Below are 19,612 nucleotides of genomic sequence, written 5' to 3' on the forward strand. Positions count from 1 at the left end.
CATCGTCCCACTGTGGAAACCCGTCCATCAGCTCCACCCGAAATAACCATTGAAATTGTATAAAACACCTCAAACTTTCAAACCACCACCCATCTTCATCGGACCATTTGAAACACCAAATAGCCACTGTCGCTCACCCAAAACACCACCAAAGCCAGCCATTAAAACTAGCTTCAACATACACCCAAACACCCACCGTTTGTTTTAGTAAATTAACCAGCGGCGGCGGAGGGTGGTGGACGGCGGTGACAGTGGCGGAGAGGAAGAAGGGTAAGTGGTGGTTTGATGAAGAAGAAGATTAGCTATTGCATTTTTTTTATAAAAAATAAAAAATAAAAAATAATTACATGGCAAAATTTAATTTGTATGATATAAAATAAAAATAAAAATTATATATACACATGGTGTCTATTTGGATAAATAAGGACTCCTAGTCGGCAATCCGTCAGTGATAAGGGCAAATATAATAAGTTTCTTAATGGAAGAGGTAAATATGAACCAAAACTCTAACGAAGGGCAAATCTAAACGATAAACAATAGTTGGAGGGTATATTTGACCCTTTTCCCTTTCAGAATTGTTGCTCCTCTTTGTATGTGTATACGGTCAGACCTCTCTATAACAACCACCTTATATAACAAAAGAAAAGAGCCAAGTTTTTACCGGAACCAATTTTTTGTATTATATTTTACTCCTCTATAACAACTTTACCTTTAACAACAACATCCATTTTTATAACAATGCGCTCTTTGCCAAATTACCCCTCTATAACAAGTTAACAACTATCTTCTTTTTTAGGTAATATTGGTAATATAACAATCATCTTTATAAAAATTTCCCTTCTGATTTCTGTCCTTTGGGTAGATTTTCTTTTTTTTGAAACTGGTAACTGGATTGTATTCGATATGAACAAAACAGTACATAGGTTGTACTGAAACCATATCTACAAAAGTACTCCAAGACTCTACTATTCTAATCCTATATTGAATCTAATACATCAATAATGGAAATAGTATCATCTGAGTAGGCCTGATTACACCAAAAACAAAGCAATAAAATACAATTCAACTTGACCTTCTGCACTCCATTCTCTATACTCTCAAAACATCTGGAGTTTCTCTCCTTCCATATTGCCCACCATATGCTGGCAGGGACCATTCTCCATCTATTTCTGTTCTTTGCCTGCAATCCTGCCTCTTCCCAACTCTTTAGAGCCTCTGAAACCTTGCTAGGCATAGTCCAGGCTATACCTTTGAGATTTAAAAATATTCTCCAAAGCTGTTGTGTAAACTTACAGTGTAGAAACAGATGGTTAACTGTCTCTGCTGTTTCTCCACATAGGAAACATCTAGAGCATAAAATTATCCCCCTTTTCATCAAATTATCCTGTGTAAGAACTGCTTCTTTAGCTAAAAGCCACACAAAGCAGCTAACTTTATGTGGGATTTTGGATCTCCAAATGTGTTTCCAGGGCCAGTTGGTAATCTGTTGAATTGATTGATTCATCATCCTGTAGGCTGAACTAACTTTGAACACTCCTTTTTTATTCCCCAACCACCAAAAAACATCCTCTCCTAGCTGAAGTCCCTTAAATTGTTGCAATATGTTAAGAAAATCAGCCACTCTTTGTATCTCCCAATCATTGATTTGCCTTCTGAAAGTGAAATTCCATCCTTGAGGTGTCCACAAATCAGCCACAGTCCTTTGATGATCAAAGACAATGTTGTATATATCTGGAAATAGTGTTTCCAGATGACCAGCCTCAAGCCAATTATCCTTCCAGAATCTGGTTTTGACCCCATTCACTACTTTGATCTTGGAGTTGCACTTAACTTCATTCCATAAGGCTCTTATGGATCTCCACAGACTAACCCCATATGGTGTGGTAACCTCCTTTGTCATCCAGCTATCTTCCTCTTCATATTTTGCATTGATAACTTTCCTCCATAAAAGTTGATTTTCATTGGCATACTTCCATAGCCACTTCATTCTGAGTGCTTTGCTCTGCATTTTCATATCTTTTATTCCCAGTCCCCCACTCTTCTTGCCAGTGATCACTACTTTCCACTTCACCAAGTGAAATCCTTTTTTTTCTTTATTTCCTTGCCACAGGAATTTCCTCCTAATGCTATCCAACCTCTTGATAATCCCTGTTGGAATTGGAAACAGGGACATCATATATGTTGGTAGAGCATCAAGGACTGAGTTGATGAGTGTCACTCTACCCCCCAAGGACAAATATTGGCTTTTCCATCTGGCTAGTTTCCTCTCACATTTTTCAATCACATTGTTCCAAATCTCTGTTGAATTAGATTTGGCTCCCAGAGGCATTCCCAGATAGATAGTTGGCAAAGTACCTACTTCACCACCTAGATTTGCAGCCAACAAGTTCATGTTTGGGACTTCATTGATAGGATACAAAAAACTCTTCCTCCAATTAATGTGCAGCCCAGAGATTCCTTCAAATAAGACTAGTATCATCCTTAAAAACCTTAGTTGCTCCTCTTCAGCATCACAAAAGATCAGTGTGTCATCTGCATATTGGAGATGTGTCACCTCCAGACTTTCATTACCAGCTCTAGCCACCTCAAAACCATTTATCCACCTTCTCTTTTTGCATTGTTCTTAAACCCTAATATAAGTGGTTCTATTTTTTCCTTTTTCTCTTGGCATGCTAAAAAAGAAAATACGTGTGACCACTACGGAGGTATTTTCATCCTGGGAAGGAATTAATTATGGAAACTGCCATTTGAAGTTGCCGTTGTTTTGTTTCTTTGATAAGGTGCCGTGTAATATTTCCCTTATCGCCACCCATGATATACATCATATTGCTGGTGGAGACGAGTTTATGTACTTTGCTGATTAAGTCGTCTAGTGATCACATCTTTAGGGCATTTGTTGGGAAAGACCTTTTGCGTTTTGTTTCGTTACCTTTTTTATATTCAGTTGGACACTCTCAACTCTGCAACGTCTTGAGTGTGGATATGGTTTTCTGCAAGAAACATAGTGTGGTAAAATAGTGAACGGACTAGCTAGATTTCTATCTATTTGCTGCATAGTTGTTGAACTACTTCCCCACTAACTGTCGGTGGGAGGAGTTACTTTCACAATTATCATCACTATTCCTCCATTCTGTAGAGACTGCATTTTTTTCATCAGATATGTTGTGTTTCCATCTATTTATATTGACTGACCAAACCAAAATTGTTAGTGTAAAGTTAACTTTGTAAAATGACCGACACTTGTGATTGGGATATATGTTCTGAGACTTCTGTACGTGTAGATCATTGTCCCACATTTTGGAGTGTGGAGATTGGAGTAAAGGGAAAGGCTATTTTAAGTTTGAAAACATGTGGTGTGAGCACAAGGATTTTATTAAGCTAGTGGAAAACTGGTGGAATTGATATTCAATTCAAGGAAGCCCTGATATGATTTGAGCAAGAAAATTGAAGCTGCTAAAAAATGACCTGAAAAAGTGGAATAAAGAAGTTTTTGGGAACTTGGAGGAAAGGAAAGCTAAGGCGATGTCCAGGTTGGAGAGAATGGATCAGGAAAGCACATACAACCAAAACAATGAACAAGAGGAATCTGATAGAATCTCCATAATTAAAGAACTGGATGAAATTGCCATTGAAGAGGAGATTAGTTGGAGACAAAAGTCGAGGTGTTTATGGATTGAACAAGGTGACAAAAATACCAAGTTCTTTCATAGACAGGCAAATGCACACAAGAGATTCAATAGTATTGACAAAATGTTGATAGAAGGGCAGTTAGTGGAAAATGAGAAACTTATCAAAGATCATGTACTGAATTTCATGAGAAGCTGTTTGTTGAATCTGAAAGTTGGAGGCCATTGTGGGAGGAAGAGGAGTTGGAAAAACTAACAGAGGACGTGAAAGAATGGATTCAAAGGCCTTTTTCTATTGAGGAGGTGGAAAGAGTAGTCAAGCTATTCAAAGCGGATAATGCACCTGGGCCGGATGGCTTCAATATGTTCTTTTTTTAAAACTGTTGGAACATTGTCAAGGAGGATGTCTGGAAAGCAGTGGAGTGGTTCTATCAGGAGAGTACCTTTTCCAAGAGCACTAATTCAACTATATTGCTCTTATTCCTAAAAAGAAGGGGGCAGTGGAAGTGAAAGGCTTTAGACCTATTAGCTTGTTGGGAAGTGTCTATAAAATAATTGCAAATTTGTTGGCTGAAAGACTAAAGAAGGTGATTGGAAAACTGATATCAGATAATCAGAATGCCTTTGTGAAAGGTAGGCAAATTGTTGCTGTTGCTATGGTTGCTAATGAATGTCTGGAACTTATTTAAGAGGAAGATTGAAGGGGTGGCTTGCAAACTTGATCTGGAAAAGGCGTATGATCATGTGAATTGGTCCTGTTTGTTAAATGTGATGAAACAAATGAATTTTGGGGAGAAATGGAATGGTGGATAAAATTTTGCATATCCACACTTAGCTTCTCAGTTTAAATTAATGGATTCCAAGCGTGCCGAGAAAAGTGTGTTTTTTCACCTGGCTAGCCTCTAGAGGGGTGATTTTGACAGCGGAAAATCTTAAAATCTTAGAAGGCGGAAGGTTGTCTGCGTCAGCTGGTGTTACATGTGCAAGGAGACGGGCGAGGACATTGATCACCTTCTTCTACATTGCGGGTTTACCATGAGGTTATGGTGGGATTTGTTTAGGTGGTTTCACACATTTTGGGTATTGCCTAGAACTGTGAAAGATTTGATGTTCAGTTGGAAGAGCCAGAGGAGGAGAAGACGAAGGGCTTGGAACGTGGTACTGCTTGCGTTAATGCGGGGTAATATGGAATGAGAGAAATAGGAGAGCTTTTGAAGGAGTAGAGTCGAGTTTTTCTCAGTTGAGGAGTAGTCTCCACTCTCTTATTTACTTTTGGTGTAAACAGAAAGCTCCTAGTTGTATAGAGGATTGGGTGGAGTTTGTAGAGAATCATAGTTTGTAGATTCTTGATCTTTTGATATACCCTTTGTAAACGGCCGTTGTGGCAATGTTTATGAATGAAAATACTTTTACTTGATCAAAAAAAATTAATGGGAGTCCACAGGGATACTTCAAATGACATAGGGGGCTCAGACAAGGGGATCCCCTATCTCCCTACCTATTCTTGTTGATGATGGAAATCTTAAGTAGAATGCTTAAGAAGGCAGAACATTTCGGATGGATCAGAGGACTGAAGGTTAGAAGAAATGAAGGGGAAGAGCTGAATGTCTCTCATAGTCTCTATGCAGATGATACCTTGATACTTTGTGAAGCTGAAAAAGATCAACTGCTACATCTCAGAGGAGTACTACTAGCTTTTGAGGCTGTGTCGGGTTTGAAAGTAAACTGCGCAAAGAGTAACGTGTTTAGTATAAATACTGAACATTGTATTGATGAGCTGGCAGGTGTTATAGGATGTAAGGTAGAGCAGTTACCAACCACTTATTTAGGACTACCACTTGGAGCAAATAAGAATGATTCAAGGTTGTGGCAGGGGGTCCTGGATAGGTGTAGTAGTAAATTGGTACCATGGAAGAGACAATATTTATCTTTTGGGGGTAGACTTACATTGATCAATAGTGTGTTGGATGGTATTCCAACTTATTTGATGTCACTCTTTAAAATGCCAACAACAATAGAGAAAAAGTTGGATACTATGAGAAACAAATTCCCGTGGGAAGGCAATGCGGATAACAAAAAATTCCATTTGGTCCGATGGCAGGAGGTAATCAAAGGAAAGAAAGGAGGGGGACTAGGAGTGAGGAATCTGAAGTTGTATAACAAAAGCCTTCTATTTAAATGGCTCTGGAGATACAATGATAACAGTAATAGATTGTGGAAACGGTTGATTGATGCAAAGTATGGTAGGAAGGACATATGGGCTCCTCGCGTGGTTCAGTCTTCTTCAAAGGGGGGGGGGGGGGGTGTGGAGCACAATTAGTAAGTTACGGAGTGAACACAGTCAATTCGTGAAACTGAAATTGGGGAATGGTAATCATATTGAAATTTGGTCAGATATATGGCTGGGAAGTGAAAGTTTTCGATCAAAATTTCCTTCTCTGTATAACTGCTCCACAAACAAGAGTGGAAGTGTATCAGAATTCTCCAGAGCCTTCTATTTAAATGGCTCTGGAGATACAATGATAACAGTAATAGATTGTGGAAACGGTTGATTGATGCAAAGTATGGTAGGAAGGACATATGGGCTCCTCGCGTGGTTCAGTCTTCTTCAAAGGGGGGGGGGGGTGTGGAGCACAATTAGTAAGTTACGGAGTGAACACAGTCAATTCGTGAAACTGAAATTGGGGAATGGTAATCATATTGAAATTTGGTCAGATATATGGCTGGGAAGTGAAAGTTTTCGATCAAAATTTCCTTCTCTGTATAACTGCTCCACAAACAAGAGTGGAAGTGTATCAGAATTCTACTCAAACGCTGGTTGGCAGTTGATTTTAAGGAGGGGTCTCAATGATTGGGAAGTTGATGATTTTGTTCAATTGATGCAATTGGTGAACACTGTTAGTCTGGAAGATAACAAGAGAGACTCTTTAATCTGGACAGCAAACAATGACGTCTTACAGTTAATTGTTGTTACAAGCTGCTACAAAATCAACAAGGGGGCGATCAACCAGATTGGCCATGGAAAGTGATACGGAAATCAAGAGCACCTATTAAAGTAGCTTGTTTTGGCTGGATTGCAGCAAGGAAGCGTGTTCAACTCAGGAAAACTTGCAGAAGAAAGGAATCACTTTTTGTAGTTGGTGTTACATGTGTGAAGAAGAGGCAGAAACACTCAATCATCTATTCATTCATTGCAAAGTCGCAAGACCTGGGAGCTTGTTCTAAATTTACATGGTGTCAAGTGGGCAATGCTTTCGAGTGTGAAGAGCCTGTTGGATTCAAGGCAGCACCAAGGGATGCGTAAAGCTCAAAAACTAGTTTGGAGAACAATTCCTCTGTGTGTGTTCTGGACAATATGGCTGGAAAGGAACTGGCTTGCTTTGAAGGGAAAAGGCAGCACGTGTCTAGGATTAAGAATAGATGCTTATTAAATTTGTATTTTTGGTGTAAAAGACAAGTGATGGAAAATATGGAGCAATATATGAATCTCCTAGAGGAGATAGGGGGTTTGTAGTTTCCCTGGTATGGCAGGGGCTGTTCTTGTTGTAATTCTGTACCATCTTGGAACCTTTTAATAAAATTTACCTTATCAAAAAAAAAAAAAAAATTTGCTTGCCTACCAAAAGGGAAAATTTTGTACAATCTAAATGCTTGCTTCTGTTTATGGTTCTTTAAATTGTCTGAGGATATACTTCTAAAAGAGGCTATCTCCTCTTAATGCCAGTCTCTTGCTTCCCATTTTCAAAGTCATTGTTCCTTTGTGGAATTCCCAAGAGTCTCCAAGGGCAACAGAAGCAATTAGCTAGACCCAGCAAATGCTGTTTGCCTAATTACGAATCCTAAAATATGTGGTTTACCAGAAACTTTGATGATCAAGGCAATATTGAATTATGTCTTATTATGTTTGCGTTTCTTAGAGTGTGCATAGTTGAAGAAGGCCATAAAAAAGGGGAAATGAATGTTGTCTTTTCCATGAAGTCATATTCTCTGTCCTGCTTGTTTCTTTCATTATAAAGCTGAATGAATGCTTCACAGGTGTAAAAAAGGTTTCGGCAACCAGCGATGCTGCTTTTGAAATACACCTTCAACTTTCAAATTTGATGAAAGACATTCCAGTATCTTCCTTATCCAATGATGATTTTTCTGAGGTAAGCAACTGTTAACTGTATACATGGTCAATTATAGTGTTTGATGGCTCTGATATGAAATCGCTCCTTTCTCTGTCCCCTCTTGGGATGGATTATGGTAATGCTGAGACTTCATTTAGCAAAATATCTGAGTGGTTTTTAATTTTCACAAAAAAGAAAAAAGATGATTTCTAGAACTGTATTCTAATCAAAGGTGAAGGCATGCACCAGAGGATGCTTAGTTATTGATCAAAACTAGGAAATTACTTGCTTGCCCTTTATCTTTATTATTATTACTAGTTTTAGTGTATGTGCTTTGCGTGTACCTCATTTGATGACAAACAGTACAATGAAAAAAAATTTGACGTAGTTACGAACTTCATCATTAATCCGTCGCTAAATTGCTCGTAGGTAAGAATTTTGTTGATAATTCGTTACTAATCCTTCGCTAAATAGAATTAGCAACGAATTTTGCTGTTTAACTTTTCCTCGATAGTTCATGTTTATTTAGTAGTGAAATAAGTTGATATATAAAAGAATATTGAGAGTTTTCATTTGTTAGAATAAGTGTAACAAAAAGATAATGACATTTCATTTAGAATATATTTATTTTCTACTATTTCATCCTCGTTATTTTAAATTTGCATTTTACCAATTTGACATTTAACGTTATACTACAATCGATTTTGCTTTATTTCTAATTTATTTCACCACTAATATTTTTATTATTTAACAAAGTTATATACTTAAAACTTTTGTCAAATTGAAAATAGATTTACTAGTGTGAGGAATTCGAAAAAGAATAAATTGAATTCTTTTGTTAATTAGTTAATTGAAAATTGTAATGTCTAAATAATTTGGTTTTTATTAGTTCAAACTCATGATATTAGTTGATCCCAAAATTTAAATATTTAACTGTAATTATGATTTTATTCCATACAAATTCTATACGAACATTTTTAGTTGACTCTTTTGATTTTATCATTTTTGAATCTTTTTACATTTTTTTCTACCTCTCAACATTTTATTTTGGGGCTTCGTGTTTTTTCTCCATGTTCTATAAGAATTATATACATACTTGAATGTCACACTATATAGTTAACCTCTCTTTTTTTTTAATGTTCTTTTTCATTGCTCCTTTTTAGTGATCATCAAGTCGTGGTAAATTTTGTCTACTTTGGACATCTAAAATTTTATTGATACATATTGACGAGTCACTTAGTTTTTTTTTTTTTTTTTTTTTTTTTTTTTTTATAATTTGGAGTGGGAGAACTAATGTTAAATTTTTTAAATTATATCTTTTCCAGTATTCCAGTTCACCTCTTTCTACTCCCATATTTGCTATTTTCTATCGTTTTGGAGTTCTTGCCCATTTAAGTTCTCCTCTATTAACTTAGAGCTATATTATATATATATATATATATATATATATATATATATATATATATATATATATGTTTTTCTCCATTTCGTTTTCTAACACGTATTCGTTTTTCATGTTAGTGCAACCATGTGCAGTTTAATTTTAAACATCTAAAATGATAAATAGTTGAATACAAATATAAATCATGACATATTTGTACGTGCTCTGTGAATTATTTTAAATATATTCTAAATTAGTAACATGAAAGAATTCTAATTATGTTACACAGTTCAAATAAGAAAAGAATTTATATAAGGTAAGGTTTTAATTTATCTTAAACTCCTAAATATTTGGATATCAAACAAGGAACATTTTAATAAACAACATTTTAGTTAATTTCAGAGTCCTAAATATTAGGAAAATAATTAAATGACTATTTTGAAAGGAAATATTTATTATTAGTGTTTAGGAGAAAATTAGTAAATAACATGTGTAGCCTAGCTATTATGGTTAAATTAATATTTTAAAATAATAATCTTTTAATAGAATGCACAAAAAAACCAGTATCACGATTCATCAAAAATCATAATAACACAAATTAAAAAGTTGAATCTTTTGATCTTTTAAATATTTGGTAATGAAGAGGTTGTCTCTATATCTCCTCAAATAATTAGTAAGTACTACATAAAGTCTAAAAATTGAGTAATATAAAGTTAACTAGATGCCCAACACAAAAAATAATACCACATTTTTTTTAGACTGTCTAAAAAAGAATGATATATATTTATGTTTAGAAATCATTTAACTTGAAATTTTCCCTTTTACCTTTAATGAAATGATTTAAATGCACACAAATATCTATGACTTGTTTTAGACCACAAGTTTCAAAGATCTTTCCTTTGTTTTTTAAACTTCGTGCCTAAAATTATGTCACATAAATTAGGACAAAGAGAGTACCTTTTAGTATTATAATTATGGAATTTTTATTACATAAAGTATTATAATTCAATTAATTGAAAATATCAATAAATTATTTGACTTAGTGCGCTTCTCCCATATATAACTTTCCTGGTTTGGTCCAATTGAAAGATTTGAAATACACCTTCTCCTACCGAGTTTCATGCCATCATCTCTTTCTACTCAACAACACTGAAAAACGCTTTCATATGTCAGCATCTGCTGTAGTCTTAAGTTTTTAAATATAGACCAACTTCATCATTTTAAGAAAATATATGTATACGTTTCTTGACGGTTTATATTTCATCTTCTCGATGTTATTAATCATTATTTGTGTGAGACGTATGTGTCTAAACTTATACCCAAAGATATAAGTTTTAAATCTTTTGGTTTTATGACTTCTTTAGTGGTTTTTGTGTTCAATTTAAATCGCTATTTCTTTTTTCCTGAATTTCTCTTCTTTAAATTTTCTCTAAGCATACCTTTATCATTTTCTGAACTTATTATCATTGTTTAAATGTTCTATTTTTTTTTTCTTCTTCACGTGGATCCCACCTTAATTTTTTTTATCTCTGTTATTATGGAAGAGTGGGCCCCACCTTAAATTTAATTTTCTTTTTAATTTCTACTATTATAGAAAAGTGGGGTCCAACTTGACTTTTTTTTTAAAAATTTCTACTATTATAGAAGAGTGGGCCCCACCTTATTTTTTATTTATTTTTTAACTATATAGAAACATGCGTTTCAATTTAAATCGTTATTTCTTTTTTCCCGAACTTCTCTTCTTCACATTTTCTCTAAGCATACCTTTACCATTTTCTGAACTTATTATCATTATTTAAATATCCTTTTTTTTTTGTTGCAATTGTCTCCTACTTCTTCACGTGGACCCCATCTTAATTTTTTCCTAGCAATTGTCTCCTACTTCTTTACATGGACCCCACCTTTTTTTTTTTTTTTTTTTTTGCAATTATCTCCTAATTCTTCACGCAGACCCCATCTTAATTTTTTTTAATCGCTGCTATTATAGAAGAGTGGGCCCCACCTTAAATTTTGTTTTTCATTCCTACTATATTGGGCCCCACCTTAATTTTTTTTATATAATTTTTCTACTATTATAGAAGAGTGGGGCCCACTTTATTTTTTTAAATGGAGTGACTGATGATGAACTATATAGAAACTCATGTTTCTATATAGTTAAAATAAAATATCTTACAACAGGCAAATTAACACATAAAAAAATGAGGAGCTGGCACTTGTTGGAAAAAAAAATAAAAAGAAAGAACTCTAATCAATAACAATCCATTTAGAACATATTTGGACTTCTATTGTTTCATCTTTATTGCTTCAAAAATTTGTGTTATTATCAATTTGACTCTTAATACAATATGATAACTGGTTATGCCATATAAATTTGTGCATCTTAAGAGTTTACTCAACCTAGAAAATAATTATTGTACTTATTTGATGAATCCTAAAAAGAATTGAATTGGATTCGTTTGCTAATTAATTAATTCAAAGACCTAGTTTTGTTTTCTCAATATTAAAGGAAATAATCTTCTTCTTCTTTGTTCAGATTCTTAATATTAGGTCATTTCAAATATTTAATTGTCATTATAATTTTATTTTGGGAGATTATGGTCCAAAAGAATAGGTAAATTTTTATGAAAACAAATTAAATAACAAGTAAAGTATGTGTTTTCATATTAATTTGGATCCTCGTCACTGGTAAAGCTATCTCTTTCTCTCTTTTTTATTTTTTTATTTTTTTTTATTTTTTTATATGGACTGTGGTAAAGCTACCTCTTTATTACATTATTTATGGATTTCCATATGTTATATAGTTTAAATCAAGAAATAATATATATGGTAACATTTTAATCGATTTTAAAATGTTTAAATGTTAGGGCTCTTACCTAATTTTATAAGGAAAGATTTAATAAACAAAAGTTTAGTTGATTATAAAGTCCTAAAATATTAGGAAAGTAATTTAAGTTATCTTTTTGTCCAATGTAAATATGTTTTTAAAATGTAAAAAATGCAAATGATAATTCGCTAAGGATAAGAATATTTCTTCAATTAAACTTGCTTACTTGTCATTGAATTTATTCAAGTACATGCTATTAACGTCCTTTTCTCTTAACTGGTAGATCTTTAACATCTCCACTGGTCACAATTTCTCTAATTTATATTTAGTTTCTATCTAAAAAATTTTCATTTCCATATCGCTTTGAATCTCTTATCCGAATCTCTTAACCTTATCTGACTTATTTTTATGCTTTTATTGAGCCGAGGGTCTTTCGGAAACAGCCGTCCTACCTTGGTAGGAGTAAGGTCTGCGTACACTCTACCCTCCCCAGACCCCACGATGTGGGATTTCACTGGGTTGTTGTTGTTGTATCTCAAAAATATATCGAGGAACACACACAAATAGACATAGAGAGACATATTACAAATAATGAAAGAAGCAACGGGTTTGGATAATTTTAACATGTTTACGGAAACGGATAATTTCAACATGTTTACAAAGCTAATTGCACTCCATATTATTATAAATGAGAAACCAAATCATAATCAAAAAATTCTAAGAACTCTGAATGATCATAGAGGCATACCTGACCGGCTGACCCTTTAGATTGCCAATAGAATCAGGGGGAGCATAAGCAAGAAATTTAGCGAAAGTTCTCTGCAGAGTTCTGAAATTGAAAGCTCAAAGTATTGTTGGATATTAATTCATGAAAATATACTACAAAGAACACCACCACCACAACAACAACAATAACAACAACCCCCCAGTGAAATCCCACAACGTGGGGTCTGGGGAGGGTAGAGTGTACGCAGACCTTACTCCTACCAAGGTAGGACGACTGTTTCCGAAAGACCCTCGGCTCAATAGAAAGCATAAAAAGAGGTCAGATAAGGCCAAGAAATTCAAAGCGATATGGAAATGAAAATAACGAAAGCGGCTAAGCCATGATGAAGCAGTTTGCAAAGGGCAGTAGCTATCACATGGAAAATAAGATAATCAAAGTACAGGAAATAATAGATAGTAGCAGAAATCAAAGCACAAGAACTTATATCGCGATAATGCGACTACTAATATGAAAGGATAAACAATACTATTTACTAGCTTTCTACCCTAATCTGAGTCCTCCATACCCTCCCATCTAAGGTCATGTCCTCGGTAAGCTGTAACTGCGCCATGTCCTGTCTAATCACTTCTCCCCAATACTTCTTCGGCCTACCCTCCTAAAAAGTTAAACCTAAATCAAACCAAAATAATCTATGAAACAAAACAAAATAGACAAGAATAGATTTAACCAGAACGCTTATATAGACGGCTGCGTCTTCAAGTCTCCAAATTTGAAAAGAAATCAACTGACCTTTTTCTTGCAATTAATAAAAGAAGAATTTTGCTGTAAAGAATGTTTTGTGGAGGAGGCAGTATCCTTAGTAGATCTGATAGGTGCTTTGTAACTGTTAGGATTTCATAGTTGGGTCTGCTGTCCTATTTCTCTGTATCTATGGTTCTGGCACAAACCTAGTGCCTTTTCTCAATATACAAGTTACCATTATAAAATAATAATAAAGGAAGAATATTATTATATGGAGATTTTATGCAACATGTAATTAGTAATGTTACTTCTTTCCATATTTTGTCTAAATTGTCTGATCTTTTTAACTACTAACTAAGAAAAGACTAGTTATTTTTTTTTTTCTTCCTTTTTTTACACTGAAGATGTATCCCACTAAGTTTGGGATCCATATTCCTTCTCTTAATTGTTAATCTTTATTCTTTATTTTCTCTTTCTTAGGAAAATAGTTAATGACAATTTTTTCTATTGTAGTCTTTTAATGAAGGGAAAAAAGTTCAAACAACATTTCTAAGGCCCTTCGTGCTTTTAATATAATATAGATTATTTTTTTAATTATATTATTGTTGTTGTTGTTATACTTATCAATTTTTTTTTAATCTTTTTTGATAATGGTGGTGTCCAAGCCACTTTATGTGAACTTGACTATGGCGCTATGCCACCCAGTCAGTGCCACCTTCCACCCGCATAGGTACCGTGTAACTCAGCCAACCAAGGCTTAAGCAAATGAAAAGAAATCACCTAGCAGTGTCTTATCTTTTCTGGAATTTGAACCACGGTCTCCTGTGATATTGTCTCACTTCATTGACCATTAGGTCCATACCCTTGAGTGCAGTAACATGCATTTTATTAATAAAGTTACTTCTGATTGTGGGGACAACCAGGTGGTTTGGTGTGAGAAACTCCTTTTGTCACTTCGTGTTTTTTTTGTTCTCCAATCTTTAACAAAACCACGATCTGTAATTTGGATTTATCTTGATAGGTTTGTTTGGTATTCGTTACTTATTTAGTCATCTCTTTATATTCTTGAGTTTTGTCTCTCAGCAGCTGGATGACAAAAGTAGTATAGATGAATTACAATACGTTTTGGATATACTAAATATGCTACTACTATAACTACTCTATATTTAGCATGTACATATTTCATATTTGTACAACTGCTTGGTGTGTTTAGATAGAGTGTATTTTTCAATTTCGTCAGCACAGAGGCTCTGATATACAGAGTAGTCTTATATAACTATAGTCTTATATAACTAACTTCTTACAACTGCAGAAATCTAGTTTGCCTGTGATTATGATTAGATTTTTCTGTTCTACTTCAAAAGAAACCTATCCACATTACTTGTACGGTTATACCTAAATCTATTACTGTCCCAACAGGTACTAGTTTCAAAAAAAAAAAAAAAAAAAATACCAGTGGCCCAAAATATTTGTCATATTTCACTTCTTGAGAATTTAACATAATATTTGACCAAGATTTTACTGTAGATATTTTTGTAAGTTATATAGTTTCTGAAGTTTTAAATGTTATTGTTGAAAGGGAAATTAATCTATGTACAGTCTAATGTAAAAGTTGGTATAGACTGGCTCTGGTAAGAGAACAATGTAACTAGCAGGAAGGAGTGTATAGAATGTATATGTATACTTAGCGTGGGTGTATCCTTGTGTATATTTACACAATCAATCCATCCTCATATAGTGGGTGTCAATCCACCGCAACCCTTCTCCTTTATCCTGACTCACATGTATGTACATACACACAGAGAAAAAAATAAAAATAAATATAGGTCTAATATTGTATTTGTTTTCCCCTTTCGTAAGAATTTCTTGTTTTCTTGGCAGGAAGAATGTGAGGATTTGCGTGAAAAAATAAAAGCTGGTGTGCTCAAGAGGCCCACTGTTGTAAGACATCTTAAGCACCAGCAAGTTTTTGATTCTACAATTTATCGTGATAACCGAGACATCCCCGAGGGCAATGGCGCATGGTTCGAAACTCGGTGGAAAATGGGCCCACCCTCTACCCTCCCCCACTTAAATCAAACCCTCCTGCCCTTTTTATATTTTCTTCTTCCTTTGTTTGCATCTCCTATTTTCATTTGCTTGTGACGTCCCTTTCTTCTCAAAGTTGATATATTACTTATTTCATAGCCTACCATCGTTCTCTATTTCTGAACTTTTCTTTCTTCACTTCTATTATGCTTGAAATCTGATTATCACTTAGATATACCTGGAATCAAGAATTATTGAGTACAGACAAAGCTGATTATCTTAAGTCATGTCTGCATATCTCTATTTTTTTTCTTGGTGCAATTTGCTTGACTGAATAACAAAGGCATCTCTACAAGGTTCCTTAAGCTGTAGCCAAAGTGATTATGGATATTTTTTTCTCGATCCTTTATTTGGTAGAGAATCTAAGTCCGACTTGTGAAAAGATTCAGCTTCCTCCCTCTGAGGTAGATATTGTTAACCAAATAAAAAAGATATTGTTGAATCCTAAGGAGAGGATGAAATCCACAATTTGTTAAAGGCTGAAGATTTCTTTTTTTCTCCATGAGAACTCCAGGTTTTCTGTGCTATGATATTATAGACTTTTCGAGGAATGATAACTGGACAGCCTATATATAATTGAAAAGACATGGAAATAATTGTGTATAATATTGTCTTGAGTAGGGGTATCTCTTCATCTTGACTAGCTTTCTTCTTTTCTTTAACAAACTAATAGTTTCAATCTTAGCTTCTAACCTCTACTGTGTCATTTCTGCTTCACACCACTGCTGTTGTAATTATATGGCAGTATATGTGGCAAAAACGAAAACTGAATTTGTTCTGGTTGTTACTTCTGGCGCTTCTTAGGCTCAGAGGAAGATTCAATGTCTTCCACAATTGGAACTTCATAACACCATCTCCTCCAATATAAGCTTCGTTTTTTCTTTTAAATTATTTTTCTGTAGAATGCAGCATTGGAAATTGTCAGCTACTGTATTCTTCTAGACTAGATGTTGACACTCTTTCAATGATTTGTTACTCTCAATAACTTTGGTTTGAATATTTAGCTTGGATTGTGCATGGCCTCTGTGTTGAACTATGTTAATACTTAATAATCTGGTCCTATTCTTTTCTTCTTATGTGGGAAGGATTAAATCTTAAGTATTCTTGACTTGTTAGCACTACAGGTTAAGATTTACTTTCATTTTGAGTTATGTGTATTACATTATAACTTTGTTCTTCAGATTGGTAACATAATGCCCTGTTTTTCTTTAACGTCATAATTTTGTTTTCAAGTTGGTAATTCATTTACCCACTACTTGGCAGTTGGAGCTTGAGTCAAAAGCGCAAGTTCTGCACAAGGATATCACCAAGCATGTAAGTTTGGATTCTCCACTGAGTCTTTTTGTCTGGTTGTTCTTGTCAACTGCATTTTGTTTGAGCTGGAACTTATTTTCTTGAAGAAATGGTTTGTGAAAATCTATCTACACTATGCTTATTATATGCAGTTCTTGAACCCTTATTGCCAGACTAGGTGTTTTCCCTTAAATGTAAATTCATGATGTCAATAATTCTGTGTATGTGTTAAGACCCTACTCCAGGTGGTGTCAGGACTTAAAACCAACCTCTGAAAATGCGACTTCATACCCGTCAGCGCCGTGGATAACATTGACATGCTTGCCCAAGGTTTGCAATGCAGGGTAGGTATTCTCCTACTACCTACCTTGGTTACCTGTAGGCGCATCGAACAAGGATCAGGAAAGTTACTTGTCCAAAGGAGGCAAGGAAATGCTTATTAAGAACACTTTGTCGAGTATCCCTACACATCAGTGATATCAAACGCGAAAAGCGCAAACAAAAGCTCTAAGGTCCTCTGAGGCTTTAAGTCCTAAGCGCAAATAAAGCGTGAGCTTTAATGAAAAAAAGCCCTTACGAAAAAAAAAACATAAATATGTATGTGTAGTCCAAGATTAATAATCATAAGCATGAATAACAAACAAATGGACAAAGAAATTGAAAATTAAAATGATACAGTGAAGTATCAATTGCTTAGTGTCTCATCTCCAGGACTGCACTCATTGGCAAGTAAAAGTATGCCTTAGAGCTTTGATGACGACACTGAATCGCTCATAAAGTGAGGCGAAGCGCGCAACATGTTTTGCGCCTCGCTTCAAGGCCTAAGCGCGCCTTTGAAAACATTGCATGTCCCTGTTCAGCGCACCTACCTCTGTGTAGGTAAGTTGCAAAGGTTGCAAAGAAATTTTCTTTGGGATGCGGCGGATGGGCCAAAAAAGATTCACTTAGTTCGTTGGGAAATCGTGACATCTCCTAAATAGTGGAGAGGATTGGGGTTAAGGACTTGAAGGTCTTTAACAAAGCACTTCGGGCAAATGGTTGTGGAGATTTGGGGTGGAGGGAGAAGCTTTATGGAGAGGGGTGATAGCAGATAAATATGGAGAGATTGAAAGGGATGGAGAACAAATGTGATCACTATGCCTTTTTGGGTGTGGTGTGTGGAGGAATATCATGAAAGGGTGGGAGTAGAGTTAGTTTTTGGGGCAAAAGTGGTGTGGAGGTTTGGTACTTAAAGATGAACTTTCCGTATTGTATACTCTCTTGCCAAAGGGAATTGTCCGAACAACAAGTTAGGGGGTCACATAGGATGCGACTTTTTGGGATTTGAGGTTTAGGAGGAATTTTCAGGATTGGGAAGTTATCGATCTTCAAAGATTACTAGATTTACTTCAAAAGCAATGTGAGCCAGTCGACAGACCCGATGCTTTGAGTTGGGAGTTGGGGAATAACAAAGTGTTCTCGGTTAAGTCCTCCTATGGAAGCTTCTAGTGGGCGGAGAATAGTTTTCCATATGTCTCGGTCTGGATACCTAAGATGCTGAGGAAGGTATGCTTTTTCACATGATTAGCTACTAGAGAGGTGATTTTGACGACGGAGAAAGACAAGAAAGACACATTTAAGAGCACGAGGGGCTAATTTATCTGTCCCCGGAGCTACATTATCAACAAAGCATGTGCTCCCAAAGGCACGAGGGGTAGAGAGTATAGAGCTGACTGAGGAAACAATACAGAATAAGGAATCTGATTCTGGGGGCACCCAATTAATTAAATAGCAAGACGTGAAAAGATTGATCGCCCAAAAAACGCAGCGGAACATGAGATTCAATGAGAAGAGTACGAGCGCCGATTCTTCTTTTCTGCTACCCCATTTTTCTGAGGGGTGTACGAACAAGATATCTAATGAATAATTCTTTGGTGAGTCATAAACTGCTGAAACTGGGAGGATAAGTATTTTAAGGCATTATCACTACGAAAAGTACGAATAGAATCACCAAATTAATTTTGTATTTCCTTGAATATAGAAAATAACTTTGGGCGATCATTCATCAAGAAAATTCAAGTACATCATGAATGAAATTAACAAAATAATGAAATCCTAAGGTTGAACCGACTCTACTAGGATCCCAAATATCAGAATGAATTAATGAAAAAAAAGACTCTGCATGACTCTCAGCACTATGTGGAAAGGTAGTGCGGGCGTTTCCTAAGTTTACACTTCTCACAATCTAATGTGGATAGACTAGACAAATTAGACACCATCCTCCGAAGCTTGAATAAACTCGGATGTCCCAAATGTCTGTGAATTAGGTCTGGAGGATCTGTAACGGGGCATGTTGTGGAGGAATTAGAAGAAGTAAGATAGTAGAGGCCTTGTGATTCCTGCTTTGCGCCAGTCATTTGTCCGGTACTACGGTCCTGCATAACAAAAGAATCATCAAGAAATAACATGGTGCAATTTAGGGCACACGTCAAACGACTGTCATATGCAAGATTAAAGGGACAAGCAGGAACATAAAGAACAGAGTTTGGAGTGACAGAGGATAGGGGATTAGCTTGTCCAATTCCTTTTGGTTTTGTTTGGACTGCATTGGCTAAAGTAACAGGAGGAAGAGATTGTGAATAAACAATATTTGACAAAAGTGATTTGTTACTATAATATGATCAGAAGAGCCAGAGTCCACGATCCATGGTCCAAGGGTACTAGATTGTGAAACACAAGCAAAAGAATTACCATTTACCAACAACAGAAGTATTAGGCTGAGAACCTGGGGCTGCTTGTGGATATGTCTGCTTACTTGCTCGATACTGCAGAACTCATTATATT

At 35.2% G+C, this 19,612-nt stretch overlaps 1 protein-coding gene across 5 annotated transcripts in view; it reads left to right on the forward strand.

Annotated features, from left to right (window-relative positions):
• LOC132644555 (uncharacterized protein At5g08430) overlaps positions 1–19,612 on the forward strand; it is a 52,039-nt gene that overhangs the window by 19,818 nt on the left and 12,609 nt on the right. For 4 of the 5 annotated variants that reach the window (XM_060361146.1, XM_060361144.1, XM_060361145.1 and 1 more), the window contains 3 exons: positions 7,662–7,774; positions 15,290–15,349; positions 16,760–16,810. In XM_060361146.1, coding sequence (XP_060217129.1) covers positions 7,662–7,774; positions 15,290–15,349; positions 16,760–16,810 — 224 coding nt within the window. The remainder of the gene's footprint in view (positions 1–7,661; positions 7,775–15,289; positions 15,350–16,759; positions 16,811–19,612) is intronic. The other variant, XM_060361147.1, reaches the window with a different exon arrangement.

Source organism: Lycium barbarum, chromosome 6 (genome assembly GCF_019175385.1).
Source record: "Lycium barbarum isolate Lr01 chromosome 6, ASM1917538v2, whole genome shotgun sequence".
Classification (NCBI taxonomy): domain Eukaryota; kingdom Viridiplantae; phylum Streptophyta; class Magnoliopsida; order Solanales; family Solanaceae; genus Lycium; species Lycium barbarum.